Here is a 14,359-nt window from a genome sequence, read left to right on the forward strand (position 1 = left end):
AAAGATGTACAGCTCAACTGCTCTGCCTTGTTGAATGAAAAGGATGTGCTTTATTGGAACGTCTGGAAAAAAAATGGAAAAGATCCTAATGTGCATGAAGAGGAAGAAAGAAGAATTAAGTATGTAGATGTGATACATGATATATATCGTGATATGTAAAAATCATAATATATCGTACATACCTAGTATAAAAAAACTCCAGACTCCTGAATAGCTAATAGGATGTTTGGGATAAGTGTAAATTATAATTTACGTATTTTATAATTACAATTCCATGCTCTAGGTTGATGGGTTATGCAGAGATCCATTGCTGAGATCTAAACTATAGAAAGAAGGTCAATGAGGCATTATCGCCTTGCAAAATTAGCTTTTGGTCAGTCAGGTTCTGATGGGGTTGGGGATTTTACTCAAGCATCTGGTACAAGAGTGGTAACTTAGGGCACAGTTTTTGGATTTTGAAAATTGTATTAAGTGCTTTATTTTCACTAATATGCCAGAGAAAAGACCAAGTTGGGAGAGTGTGGCATTCATGAATTAATTTGGGCCCTTTATGTGCAGTAGATGCCCCTAGCTGTGTTGCCCACATGTCACTGTGAAACTAGCTAGGAGTCTGGAGTGCAGAGTGACTCCAGAGTACCTGTGCCTATCGGGACCTGGGTGCAGCCAAGGCCAAAGGCAGGCTGTCTCCTGCTACCTGTCCGGATCTACGTCCTGCCCTTACACACATGCCTTTCTTTTAGTTCTGATTGTTAAAAATAATTTATTATAAGGAACTTGAGAAATACTGAAAATCACAAAGAAAGAATTGTCATTTGAGAACAGTTTCATGTGTGTGTTGGAAATTTAATGGGTGAGAGATCCACGGACATAGATACTGCCTCCTGCTCTTTTGGAGATAGTTTGTAGCTCCTTCTTAGAACATTCACTGCAGCCATTATCTTTCTTAAAGGTGAACATGGAGAGATTTTATCAAGTAAGGGAGGGTCTCCAGAGATTGTCAGATATAAGTTATGTCTCATGAAAATACTAATTAAATTTGCCAGTCACTTGCCCCGTGACATTCACTATTTGTGGGTGGACATTGACTATTGTAATTATTGCAGTATTTTCCTGTCAGAGTCTATTCGTGGAAATTAGAAACATAGTAAGAATAGGTAGGAAAAGCAAACAAAGCAATACCTTAATATTTAAGGTATAAATATTAAGGAAGAAGTGTTGGTGCAAAAAATTCCAAATGACATGTATATTATTACTTAAATTGCCTATATTCTTCCATTAGAGAAGGGTCAGACTTATTTAAAAAAAATGCTAAGCCTATGATCACTTAAATGTTTCCAAACAACTTTGGGTCATTATGTAATTACTGGTGTACTGATACATTCAAGTTTAGTGAGTAGCGATCTTAAGATTTCTGTCACCCTAGCTGTACTTTTGAGGTTTTTTTCATTTTTCACACTTAAAAAAAAATTCTTTGTCATCATGCTGGTGGCTATCAGTTCTTGCTGACATTTATCTACAGGCTGCTCACCCAGGAGCAGGCACGCGACTACTGCTCCGTGAAGCTTGGTTCAATCAAATTGCATATCCATCTGGCCATTGTATCTTATCCTCAGCATCTAGTCCCACTAGAAGTCTACATTTCTGCATTTTCCCCTTCTGGTGCTCTCTTGTTAATTACTGGAAGGATAGAAGACCAACTTACACCGACCTTATTAAAAATGGATCTTAAGCTAAGCTAATTGAGTGGGGAGGTCTTTCTTCACAGTTGGGCATACAAGAGCTTTCTATGTCATCTGTTTTGGCTCCTTGGTGGCCTTTTGTGATGTTAAGTAGTTGATATTTCTGTATTAGTGACTTCTGTACAGAATTATATTCTAAAATGTATTTGAGACAGTTGGAGGTTACAATGGTACCATGTCCCAGGTGCTAGACACACCTGCTGCTAGGGGTGCCAGCTGAGTGACTGCACCTGGAACTCTTGGATGACCCGGTGCCATCAGAATTTGTCACTGATGGGGAAGCAGATGTCATAAGTACTTACCTCACATTCAATGACAGGACAACTTAAATCTTCTAAGAAGAGGAAGAGAACATGCTGCCAACAGTTGTCTCAAGTCGTTTTCTGACAGTCACTAAACAACTTAATCAGTATTTCTCATGGGCTTGAAGGTGTCTGAAAATAGTGTCATTTTTCAATTTATTTTAAATACTCAACAAGATAAAAGTGATCTTTAAGACTGCATGGACAAACTTGATACAAATCTGTGTCTGTGCTGGACAATTCTCAGTCTTGTCACAGTAGGTGGTGACCACTGTGGAAAGAACACTGAGTTGTTGAAGAGGAGAAACAGGGAGAAATAATAGAGAGAGAATATTTTCTCATAGTTTCAACTTAGCATCATTACCTTCTAGGCGTTTCGATTCTGGGCAGTTCACAGCACTGTCTCCAGATGGTTCAGAAGGGCTTTGTCTGATGGCCCTGATGCTTCCAAGAAGGTGGGAGATTTGTTGTGGCCACACTTTAAGAGTTCCCACCAGAAAGGGAAGATTTGATGAGTCAGCAGAGCTTCTGCCTCTGAGTAGTTGCACATGTCAGATAATGTTGCCGGCAATGAACGAAGGCTATTGCTAAATTATGTTCCTCTTTTACAGGACTTCAGAAGGCAAATGGCAGGCTTCAAAAATATTGAGGATTGATAATATTAATGAAAAAAATCTAAATTTTTCATATAATTGCACTGTGGCCGGCAAGGAAGGCATAGACACCAGAAGCTTTATCTTGTTGAAAAAAGGTGTGAGAAACTTTTATTTTCGGAAGTCTGTGGAAACTTGGAATGTTGCTGCTGAGAAACTCCTCAAAGATCATTCGTCAATTTCTCATTTTACAGATCAGGAACCAAGCTCCTGAGAGGTGAAAGGATTCACCAGTGTCACAGGTGTTCAGTGGCAGAACTGCTGCTCAGCCTGTGTAGGAACTCCCTGTGCCCTGATTTCAAGCAGAGAGTGACAACACAAAGTTCATTCTTTTGTCTTCAATCATATTTTAATTTTATGTAGAAACCAGGGGCCCCAAGCAGGGAGGCAGGAAGAACTTGGGGATGGATATGGTGGTGGGGGAGGGTTGTGGGGGAGGTAGGACAGCTTTAGCGCACTCAAAACAACTGGAGGAAAGTATGCCTCTCAGTGTAGGACAAGGCCAATGATATCGGGAGTAATTGCTGCCTCCAGCCTATCTTAGCTGGGCACTGGGCACAGGGGACTCTTGGGCGTGGTCATTCAGTAAAGATTAACTGAGGCTTCCCTTCCTTGGGCCAGGCCCTGAGCTTGCACATAGACAGTTTATGCCTCTGATCAGTGGACTCTTAACATTTTTCAGTGCCCACCTGATGGAGCATTCCAGAGTCATCCATCTCTATCCTCCACCAAACAATACAACCCAGAGCCATTGGCCCAGTAGCTGCTTAGAAATGGCTGTGTCTGGGGCCAAAAAGCTATGCTTTCCGTTGTTACTACTCTTTCACTACTCATTCCTAAGCTGGGCCATCAACCCCTGGATATGTAAGAAAAGGTTAAGATGGGGGGCGGGGGTGTGGAGGGAGAGCGAAAGAGAGAGAGAGAGAGAGAGAGAGAGAGAGAGAGAGAACGAGAATGCATAAAAATGTTTGTTATGTTTTGTTTTTAGTGAGAAACAGAAGGAGTCGTGGGTAGAGGACCTAAGGCCAGAAGCCCCTTTCTCTAGATATTCTGGTCACCATTGGCAATTCACTTAGAACTTCTGTTCTAAGGCTATCAGTCTACCACATGCATTAATAATAACAGCTAATATTCTTTACATGTTTGTTATGTGATAGGCTCTGTGCTAAGCTCTTACCATTATTCAACCTGATCTTTACAACAAGCTTTTATAGGAGAACAAAGTCACCCCATGTCAAACAACAAGTAAAAATGTCAAAATTCAGACCTGATTAACTCTGAAATTAATTTACTCTGTGATTTTACTTTCTACAGGAATTATTACAGGCGTCCCCTCACCTCGTGTGAACATACATGCCTCAGTCCATGCATTTGTGAGGGAGAGGCTTTCAAATCTGTTATTTTGGCTTGATTCATTACCTTACTTGAATTTTGGTTACTGCTGGCCGTCAGCCGCCTCTTAGATCAGTGTGTGACTGTCCTGTCCCTGCTACAGAAGTTGGTACCCTAATCATTTCTCCTTCTGCTGTGCTCATAATGTCATCTGGGGTACAGGGTTTCCTCCACCATTGTCCCTGGAGGAGTGTGCATGGCAGTGTGGAGCATGTATTTGTGTGGCACAGTCATGGATAGGCAGACCTTTCAAAGATGCAGGATGTGGCTTTATTCAGATTTCACTTATTAAGCAACTATGATTGTGTACTTATAGCCTAATGGTTAATTTTACTGAAAAGATCATTACTAAAAATTGTGCTAAGATGGCAAGAGCTTTATGCATGTTTATGGTTTTTGACCTAGAAATCCCATACCATTACAATCTACTCTAGGAAAATAATCAGAAATAATAATAAAGGTTTCTGGATATGTTCATTGCAGCACTATGTATATTTATGAAAAATTGCAATCAATCTAAATATTAGGGCATTATGAATTATAATTTTAAAGACCTAGTGAAACGCTCGTAATGTAATGTTAAGCAATAAAGAGTGATTACCATATGATCCCAATTAAGTCAGTACTTTTAGCGAAAGAGGAAAACCCAAAAAGAAATATACTAGCAGACCAGCAGTGGCTGTTACCACATTGTGGAATGGTTGTTAGAAATTGTTTTACCCTTTTTATTCATCTGTATCATCTTATCTTCTCCATAATGAGCAGAAACTGAATCAATCTAAAAATGAAATATTTTCCCAAATAGCACATTTATAAAAAAAAACAACTAAAATTCTCAGAGCTGTATGCCAGATGCTATGTTAATTACTTATGTACACACTATCTCATTTAATCTCTCCCCCCAAAAGCAACCTTATAAGTGAAAGAGAAATTATTTGCTTCATATTACAGATTAAGATACTAAGCGTTAAGGGTATCAGCAACATTTCCTAGGACGCAAAATAAGTGATAGAGACAGACTGGGACTCCACAAAGTTCTTCGCTGGCTTTCTCGAAACTACACACCTCCATTTATGTTCACAACCCGATAGCTGAGATTTGTGTTTAGGTCTCTCTATATCTCACTCTCACATTTTATAATCCTAGATCCATGACTTCCATAGGTAGGCATAAACTACGTTACAATGCTTTCGGTTATATCCTTGTGCTCATTTTCATTCTTTAAAAAAGGGAGTGGAACGTGTTGGGTAGACAGCTGGGTTAGCATTAATGGTAAAAACTGACAATCATAACATGATTGTGGAAGACGCTGGTAAAATTTCTTTGATTAATTATTTCCATTTTCTTTTTCTTTGTAGAAGATCTGGTTGATATCCCAGGCCACATCTTCACTAGAGGAATGATCATAGCTGTTTTGATCTTGGTGGTAGTCGTCTGCCTAGTGATTGTGGGTATTATTTATAGAGTGGACTTGGCTCTATTTTATAGACATTTCACGAGAAGAGACGAAACGTTAACAGGTAACAAATATCATAATCCTGGAATTTCTTATCCTATGGTTTTATTAAGAAACATAATAAAGAAACATTAATCTTCATCTTATTTTGATTGTTATTGACTTCATGTGTAGTAGGTTTTCCATAGGATAAATTGCTCTGACCGTACCATCCATTATGAATGTTGTCTGTGCCATCTTTTCTTGTGCTTACTCATATGTTGCCAAAAATTGTTCTCTAATTGTTTTTTGCATGTATGCCATATTCTCCTAAATATCCTGTGAGCTCAAGGATTGTACATCACAATGTCATTGTTCACACATCATCTGTGCACCTTATACGATGTGCCACACTCAATAAAGATCATTTGAATTGAATTGAATTGTATTATGATTTATTATTTTGACAAAAGAGATTGTATGATGTTTCTGAAGGAACCCTGAACTAGATGCCAAATGACTTGGGTTCTCATTCTCCAGATCTGCTAATTTTTACTTACTGCTATTTCTATCCCGGTGACACTATGTCTCAATTCTCCTCTTTTTTTGAAAAGTGACTAGAAGTCCTCAAGTTTCAATATAATTACTGAATTATAAAATCAATTTAATCCATTGTACTTGCTTTTGTTTATGTGTGCGTGTGTGTGGGATATACATCATTCAAAATACAAAAAGTCTTAAGAATCGAAACAAAGAGAATCTAAGAAATTATACAGTAGAAAGTATCCCTTCCAGCCTGTCCCATGTCTGTTTCTCACCTCATCCATCATTGATAGTACATCCAAACAAATATGAATGTAGAATTTTATTCCACTTCTATTTAAAAAACAAATCTGGGTGTATTATGCACACTAATATGGATATCCCTCCATGTTAATTTCTAAAGTTTCTCACTTTTTAGAGTTTTATTTCTATAGTAAAACCCTAATGTATTTTATTTCTGTGAATGGCATTGTTTTTTTTTTGTCACCTTTTGATGGACATTTGTGTTGTTTACAACTTTTTGTTATTACGGAAATGATGTGATGTATAGGTTTGTACAGTCATTATTTCGTGCATATGCAGTATAATTGAAAAAAAAAATGCTCCAAAGTGGATTTGCTGGAAATAAGAAACATAGATAGAGTTGTTGTTTTGATAAATATTGCCAATTTGCCCTTCATACTACTATACTACCTATCACTTTCAAAGGACAGAAGTAACTCTTTTTCCACAGCCTTACCCACAACCTTTTGGATATTTGCCAATCTGATCGGTAAAAAGTTCTATCTCAGTGTAGTTTCATTTGCATTTCACTCTCTATGCAAAAGAACGAACAACCTTACACTTGTTCATTTGTATTTCCTTGCTCAAAATACTCATCCATTTCCATTCCTTTGCCTATTTTTCTATTGGGTTGTTGGCATGGATTTCTTGTTTATTTCTAGGGACAATTTACTCTGAAGGTGGTTAGCCTATTGTCCATCATATGCAAATACGATAGACAATATATTTCTATATTTGAAATGTGGATATTGTTTCCAAGTTGTAATTTGTCTTTTGACTTTGCTTCTAGTGGTGGAAATTCTGTAATGTACTCAAATTTATCCTTTCTTTTACGGTTTCTGGATTTGTGGTCGTAGGAAAAAGGCCTTTCTAACCTCAAGTTATAAAGTAGTTCTTACATTTTTCCTTTGAGATTTTTATAGAGTCATTATTCACATTTATAACTTTTGACTTACTAATAATAAATTAGCAAAGATAATTAACTTTCTTTGAACCTGCATGTGTGGTGGGCGATGCTGTAACAAACTGGGGAGGGGGTCCTCTTTCTGACATTTTTTATGAACAGGTCTCTACTCGCATAGCCCAGTATGTATTTCAGAATGGGCATTTGCTAATATCTTTCTTTGTGATTTTCCACTAAGATTCTTTTTTCTACTCTCCAGTTGTGTTTGACCTGATTCACAGATAATTTTTTCAATTTACACTTTTTAGCTCTCACTGTGGTGGTGCACAGAGACATTTAGAGATGTGTTCTAAGTCAGCTCTGTTTAAAGTGTGGCCTGTGGTCAGCGATCAGTTGTGAGAAAGGCAGAAATGGAGATACAAGTACAAAAATTCAAACTTTTATAGTAATTTGATATTGCTGCAATATCCATGAATGTGTTCAGTATTGATTGGTTTATGATGGACTGGGAAGAGAAAACAAAACAAAACAAACAAAAAACTAAAATTAACTTAAAACATGGTCATTCAGCACACCAGTCTGACTCCTTGTAGTCCCAAATATCCATTTGCATGATGGTTTCATTTACGCAGAACCAAAAATACAATTGTTACTTTCAAATTCCTTATTTTGAGCACTTCACTTTGTCAACTATTGAAACCACCAAACCTTTCTTTACATGGGTTTAAAATAAATTATAATACAAATTAGCAGATTTGCTAAACCAAGAAGGAGAATTACTTAAAAAAAAAGAAAAAGAATTTGAAAGCTTCTCAATAGTCGATCCAACTTTCTGTGGGTAAGAGTAAAACTAGGTCACGTGTATATCACACTGTAATTCTGCATTATCTTTCCAATTTCTTGCAATTATTTACATTCTGATTATAAGAAAAATATACCTTTTAGAAAAGTGTACTTATTTCTTTTTTTAAATCTTAGTTTTAATCACTGACCTAATAGCTATACTAGTGGAAGCACTAGCTCTTACTTATAAATAGCTGGACTTAACAGAAATCTAATAGAATTATCCAGGGGAACAACTTATTGATTACACTAAGAACTAGCTCTATTTTTACCAACTTTTCTCATCTTTAATGTGCGTGTTAATTCTGCACCTTTAACATAAATGCCCTATCTTTTACATGCATGCAGTTCTACAAAGCAATTGTTTTAAATCGATACAAGTTCTGACTTGAACTGATGAACTAGAATGCTGTAGGTAGAACTTAAGAAGATTTTGCCAGAAACAGAAAGTGTTGTTTTGTGAGCCTGGATGATGGTGAAGATATTGGGCTTGGCTGCTGAGTATAAATGATATGGCACCACAAAGGACATGGACCTAGAATGGTTTCATCCTATTCAATTTTAGTAAAGGTTTCAATAATATTTAGCCTCCAACTCAGTGGCAAATTCATTCAGCCTAATAATATACCCAAGCTTAAACCTAACTCCTCTATCCTGTAACCAATTGTCATGGGAAAGAGGTAGAACATTCTGTTATCTTTTCCCCTTCTTCCTCCCAATTAGCATCTATTATATTATTCGGGATCTGAGTCAAAATTTCTTTTTTTCAGAAAGTATGTATACCAAGATCACTCCTTATTCTCTGACCAGATTATTTCCTTTGTTAATTTTGTTTGTGTCACACTGTCTTGTGTCTGTAATGTATATTTGTAAATTTTGCATTTGGTTGCCTCTGTCTGCTTTATCTTCTCGACTAGATGGGATGAAGATAGAAGAGTGAAATGTATCTAATTTTTTAATTACTTGGTTAATAGAATGATCTTTGTTGTTTTGGTAACACATTCCTTCTGAATTTGTCCCTTTAGTCATCTGAATCGGGAGTAAAATAGGAACAGACCTTATCACCAATAAAAACCTTTCGATAGACTGGAAGTTTTCACACTGGCATCTTGTATCACATAATATTTTTACATATCATAGCATGTGTTCCCATAGCATATTGTTTCAATAGCCTCTGTTGTTTTCCCCCAGTCTCCAGAGTAAACATTCAGCGTTGTTTTAATCATTGCTTTCCAAGTGGTCCTTTTGAGGGTAAACATTGGGATGGTGGTAAAAATAAATGGTATAAGTCAAATAAACCAAGGTGAGACTTGCTTTCCAATGCTGGAATGAGGACATATCTGGGCTCCTCGGTCCTCTGCTATCTTAAATTCCTTTAGTTCCCTGATCTATAATGTACATTTCTCCTTATCACTCTGAGGTGTCAAACAGTGGGAGTTTTAACGTACATGCTTAAGAAAAACCAAACATTTGGTAATTGGTTGCTTGATTAGTGTACTAGATTTGAAGATGGTATTTTCGTCTTATTAATAAATGAATTTATTCCTTGTTTTTGACAACTTAAAAAAACAGAGATAAACAATAATGTGTAAAAAAGAATCATAGAACCAAAGAATATTTGAGGGATCTTAGGAATCATCTAGTTTAAATATTCTTGTTTTATTTTTCAGTTTGTTTTCTATCAAAAACATTTATTTTTTAACAACTTGGTGAGGTCTAATTGATAATGAACTGTATGTGTTTAATGTATACAGTTTGATGAGTGTGGACATGAGGATGCTATATTTAACTTCTCTCCTTCAATGATTCCATTCTTGTTTTTTATAACTTTCACTCAAATCTGAGCTTAAATAAACTTTATTTACATACCAGTTAAAAGAATGAATCTTCTCTCCTAGATGGAAAAACATACGATGCTTTTGTGTCTTACCTAAAAGAATGCCGACCTGAGAATGGAGAAGAGCACACCTTCGCTGTGGAGACCTTGCCCAGGGTGTTGGAGAAACATTTTGGGTATAAGTTATGCATATTTGAAAGGGATGTAGTGCCTGGAGGAGGTAAGAAAGGGAATGCCAGATAGAAAACGAGTGGAGATACTTTCTTTCTTTTTTTAAAATTTATTTATTTTAATTAGTTTCAAGTATACAGTACATTGGTTAGACATTTATATAGTTCATAAAATGATCCCCCTAATTGTTCCCTCCCTCCCCTGACCCTCCACCTAGCCAACGTATTAATGCTCACTGCATTCCCTCTACCATGCTCCCCATCCCTATGACCATCCAAGAGCTATGAATTTGTACTTCTTTAACCCTTCACCCCATTCTCCCAGCCTCCCAATCCCCCCTCCCCTCTGTCCATCACCAAATTGTCCACTATATTTGTGAGTCTGTTTTTGATTACTTTGTTCTTTTTATTCCTTAGATTCCGCATATAAGTGAAATCATATAGTGTTTATCTTTCTCTGTCTGACTTAAATACCTTCTAGGTTCATCAAAGCAATATCTTTTTCTATCCCCTTCCTTTTAGTCTGTGTCTTTTAAGCTGAAGTGAGTCTCTTGTAGGCAATACTTTCTTTTAAAAAGATGAATAGCTTAGCCTCCCCAAAAGCTGTCCTGTTTTACTTAAAAAACAAACAAATGAACATAGTCCTCTAACCGGAAATAACCAGCTAAATCAATATTACCAATAGTGAGAAAACAAGATAACCATGATGATTCTAGTAATGGCCTCTCTAGGACCCTGTTGGTTCACTATGCTTCACAATTCCCTGAAATTTGGGGAAAGGGAGCAAACATTACATTTTCAGAACCAGGTCAGGAATTGGCATTCTCATGAGACATTTATTTAGAATGTCTCACAGTAATTAAGAATACCTCTTTTCATAATACTTTGTACAGCAAAACCAGCTCCTAATTTAATACATGGTCCTTTGGACTATAAACACAGATTAATTTTTATCAGAAAATGCTTGTTTTCTAATGCATTGACATTGGTGAGAAAATTAAAGTAAAAAATAGGAGAGCTGAGAAAGGACAAGTAAAAAGAGATGGGTGGTTCACATCATAGTTTAGTTATGAATTCAAATTTTAAATTAATATATGAATACAAATAGCCATAACACGTATCTCGAAGCTTAGTAGAGTTAGAATCAAAGAAATTTAGTAGCATTTCCATGTTTTCTCTGAAGTTTTCCAAAGCAAACGTTTGAAATCTGGGGTCGAAAAATGTTTTGGGTGCTGATGCATTATGAATGCAACACAAATGTATTCGTTATCACCATCATCATTCATTCACCCAGCGTTTGCCGAGTGCCATACTCATGCCAAATTCTGAGCTGGGCATTAAAGATATGGTAGTAAATAAGAAATGGTTGTGCTTTTCCTCTCCTATATTACTAATTAGGAAGAGGAAATATATTATTGCTTAATTATAAATAACTTCTCAAAGGAGTCATATGCCAAATTGTTGAATGCATACAACACTGTGATATTTTTGTGTCAGTCCTTTGTGTAAGAACCTAGAAGGCATTGCCTACTGTTGACTTTATGTCAACCTTATTATTTTACCATTATTTTCCAGGACTTATTTTGAAAATAGATTTCTTCTTATTTCTAAAATAAAAATAAAGAATGTTTGTATTCAATTATAATTACTCTTAGTTCAAATTCTATTTAAAAAGGGCTAGAGGTCTAGAACAGAGGTTGACAATCTACCACCCATGGGTTACTATAAACCTGCCACCCTTATTGAAACACAGCCACAAGCACTTGCTCTGTGTTGTCTGTGGCTGCTTTTTAAGCTATAATAGCAGAGAGTAGTCATTGTGACAAAGATGGTTATGATCTGCAAAGCCAAAACTTATACCATTGGGCCCTTTACAGAAAATGTTTGTCAATTTCTGGTCTAAAATAATGGCAGTTTTTTTTGTTTGTTTTCAAATTCTGATTTTAGCATGCACCTCCATGCATGTAGAGAGGGAAGATAGTGTATTAGAAATAAGTACTCCAGACCCAGACCACCTGGGTTCAGATTCTGGTTCCATCATTTACTAGCTATGTGACTCTGGGCAAGTTATTTAACCCTTCTGTGCTTTGGTTTTCTCATCTATAAAATGGGGGTGATAACAGTACTTCAGAAGGTTGATATGATGATTAGATGAGTTAATATACATAAAAAATTGAGGCGAGTATGGCATAGAGTAAGTGCTAAGTAAGTAATCATTATTATTGTTACCTAATTGCTTTCAGTAGGCATATAGAATTAAGAATAAATGGTTTCTCCTAAAGTCATTAGTGATGTTAAGATTTGAATAATGCAAAATTAGGCTGTGCAAAATGATTTTTTCTCATGCTCACCCTTTCAGTTCTCTTAAATTAATATTTCACATCTTACATTTTTAGCTGTTGTTGATGAAATCCATTCGTTGATTAAGAAAAGCCGAAGACTAATCATTGTCCTAAGTAAAAGTTACATGTCTAATGAAGTCAGGTATGAACTTGAAAGTGGACTCCATGAAGCACTCGTGGAGAGGAAAATGAAAATAATCTTAATTGAATTTACACCAGTTGGTGACTTCACATTCTTGCCCCAATCACTAACGCTTTTGAAATCTCACAGAGTTCTGAAGTGGAAAGCTGATAAATCTCTGTCTTATAACTCAAGGTTCTGGAAAAATCTTCTTTATCTGATGCCTGCAAAAACAGTCAGGCCATGCAGAGATGAATTAGAAGTCTTGCCTTGCTTTCCCGGTCCTGATCTTCAGAGCAGCTGAATACAAGAAAGAACTCATGACATTTTCGGGATTGAGTGGAGGAGCCTGTTTCTAACAAAGGGCATGACTCAAAATATTGGACTCAACTCTATAAAAATCTGACTCACAGTTTGAAGATGAAACTTGTCATCAGATTGCCAGGGATAAGACTAACCTTGAGCTGTCATTGTGGGCTCCCAAAAGACCTTGGAATTCAAAAGAAATGGATTCCCGGTTTCCCCCTCTCCCATAAATGGACACTGGGGCTGCAAATGATGGAAAATAACCTCCTCTTTACAAAAAGGGCGCATCTTTAAGAGTTTTTAATGTTAACATTGCACTAAAGGATTTTAAATTTATGAAGTGGCATTTTCTATGAGTCAGTAGGTGACATAGAAATTGGAATGGTGCTTTCACACCCCCACAATAGCTACCTACCCCTAAACACCTCATGGAGTGCCTGGGGATGAGAAGGAGAGCTGGCAGGGCTGCGTGCAGATCATGGGAGCAAGGTGTGAGCCTGCTGTGACAGGGCGCAGGCCTGAGGATGTCTAATGTGTCCTGGCCTCAGTGGCAGGCCCGTGGTTCTAGGGACCCCACAAAGGCACTAAACTAGTACTTGTTTAATTGGGTCTATTTGTGGAAACTTCTTGGAAGGAACCCAAGACAACTTTTTATCTTTCCTGAGAGACAAGAAGTTTAATTCAAAAATTCTCTGGCTCTTTCAAAAGTGGTTGAAAACATTTGTTGATTTTACATAAATGTTTATATACAGGATGGGTGCCGGACCATATAAGCCATTATGCAACAAAAAATGATGGCTACTTGCATAATTTTCTAAAATTAGAAATTTAAAATGCCTTCAGGGTGGAGGAAGCACATGGTATAGCTGTTTAGTATATGAGCTACACAAACAAGATGCTTGAGCTCAAATTCTGGGTTTCTGACTCTTGTGACCCCTGGAACCTTTCCTGATTGATCTGTGCCTCAGTTCCCTGATCTGTAAAATTACAATTTATAATAATTATTCCTACTTTACAAGGGGACTAAATGAATAAATAAAGTGCTTATGACAGTTCTTGGCATGGACTTAGAATTCTGTGTTGCTATTACTATTATTGTTACTGTTATTACTTAGATCATTTTTTTTGTTCCAGTAGTGGACTAAAACAGAAGCCAGAAAGCAGAAAAGAACAAATCTGGAAAGGAAAGCAGACTGACTTGAGGACATTTGTGTATATAGAGAAGCATATCAGTAGGGCAAAAGATATTTCTTCATTGGACATGTATAACTTTTGATGCCGAAAGGCATACATTTATTTGTCTCCCTAAAGTGAACCCAGCAGGCTGGGCTGTCTTGGTGTCCTCAGCAGTAATGGTTGTCCAGGATAATTAATGAATGAGTGACAAACAGCCTTAAAAGAAAGGACGGAGGCGGGTAAGTCTGGAAGGCTGCTTAGAACATATGTGAGCAGCATGAATGTTTAAAACAGCTGCAGTAGATATTGCTGAA

At 36.8% G+C, this 14,359-nt stretch overlaps 1 protein-coding gene across 1 annotated transcript in view; it reads left to right on the plus strand.

The window, feature by feature from the left end:
• The window catches only part of IL18R1 (interleukin 18 receptor 1), a 27,565-nt gene extending 14,373 nt beyond the window's left edge, over nucleotides 1–13,192 (plus strand). Inside the window, exons 6-10 of the mRNA XM_025039104.1 lie at nucleotides 1–119; nucleotides 2,653–2,792; nucleotides 5,445–5,606; nucleotides 9,992–10,150; nucleotides 12,497–13,192. The exon at nucleotides 1–119 is cut by the window's left edge and continues 1 nt beyond it. Of these exons, the coding sequence (XP_024894872.1) occupies nucleotides 1–119; nucleotides 2,653–2,792; nucleotides 5,445–5,606; nucleotides 9,992–10,150; nucleotides 12,497–12,867 (951 nt within the window). The 3' untranslated portion in view covers nucleotides 12,868–13,192. The remainder of the gene's footprint in view (nucleotides 120–2,652; nucleotides 2,793–5,444; nucleotides 5,607–9,991; nucleotides 10,151–12,496) is intronic.
• Nucleotides 13,193–14,359: the final 1,167 nt, after the last annotated feature.

Source organism: Pteropus alecto, unplaced genomic scaffold (genome assembly GCF_000325575.1).
Source record: "Pteropus alecto unplaced genomic scaffold, ASM32557v1 scaffold288, whole genome shotgun sequence".
NCBI classification, from domain to species: domain Eukaryota; kingdom Metazoa; phylum Chordata; class Mammalia; order Chiroptera; family Pteropodidae; genus Pteropus; species Pteropus alecto.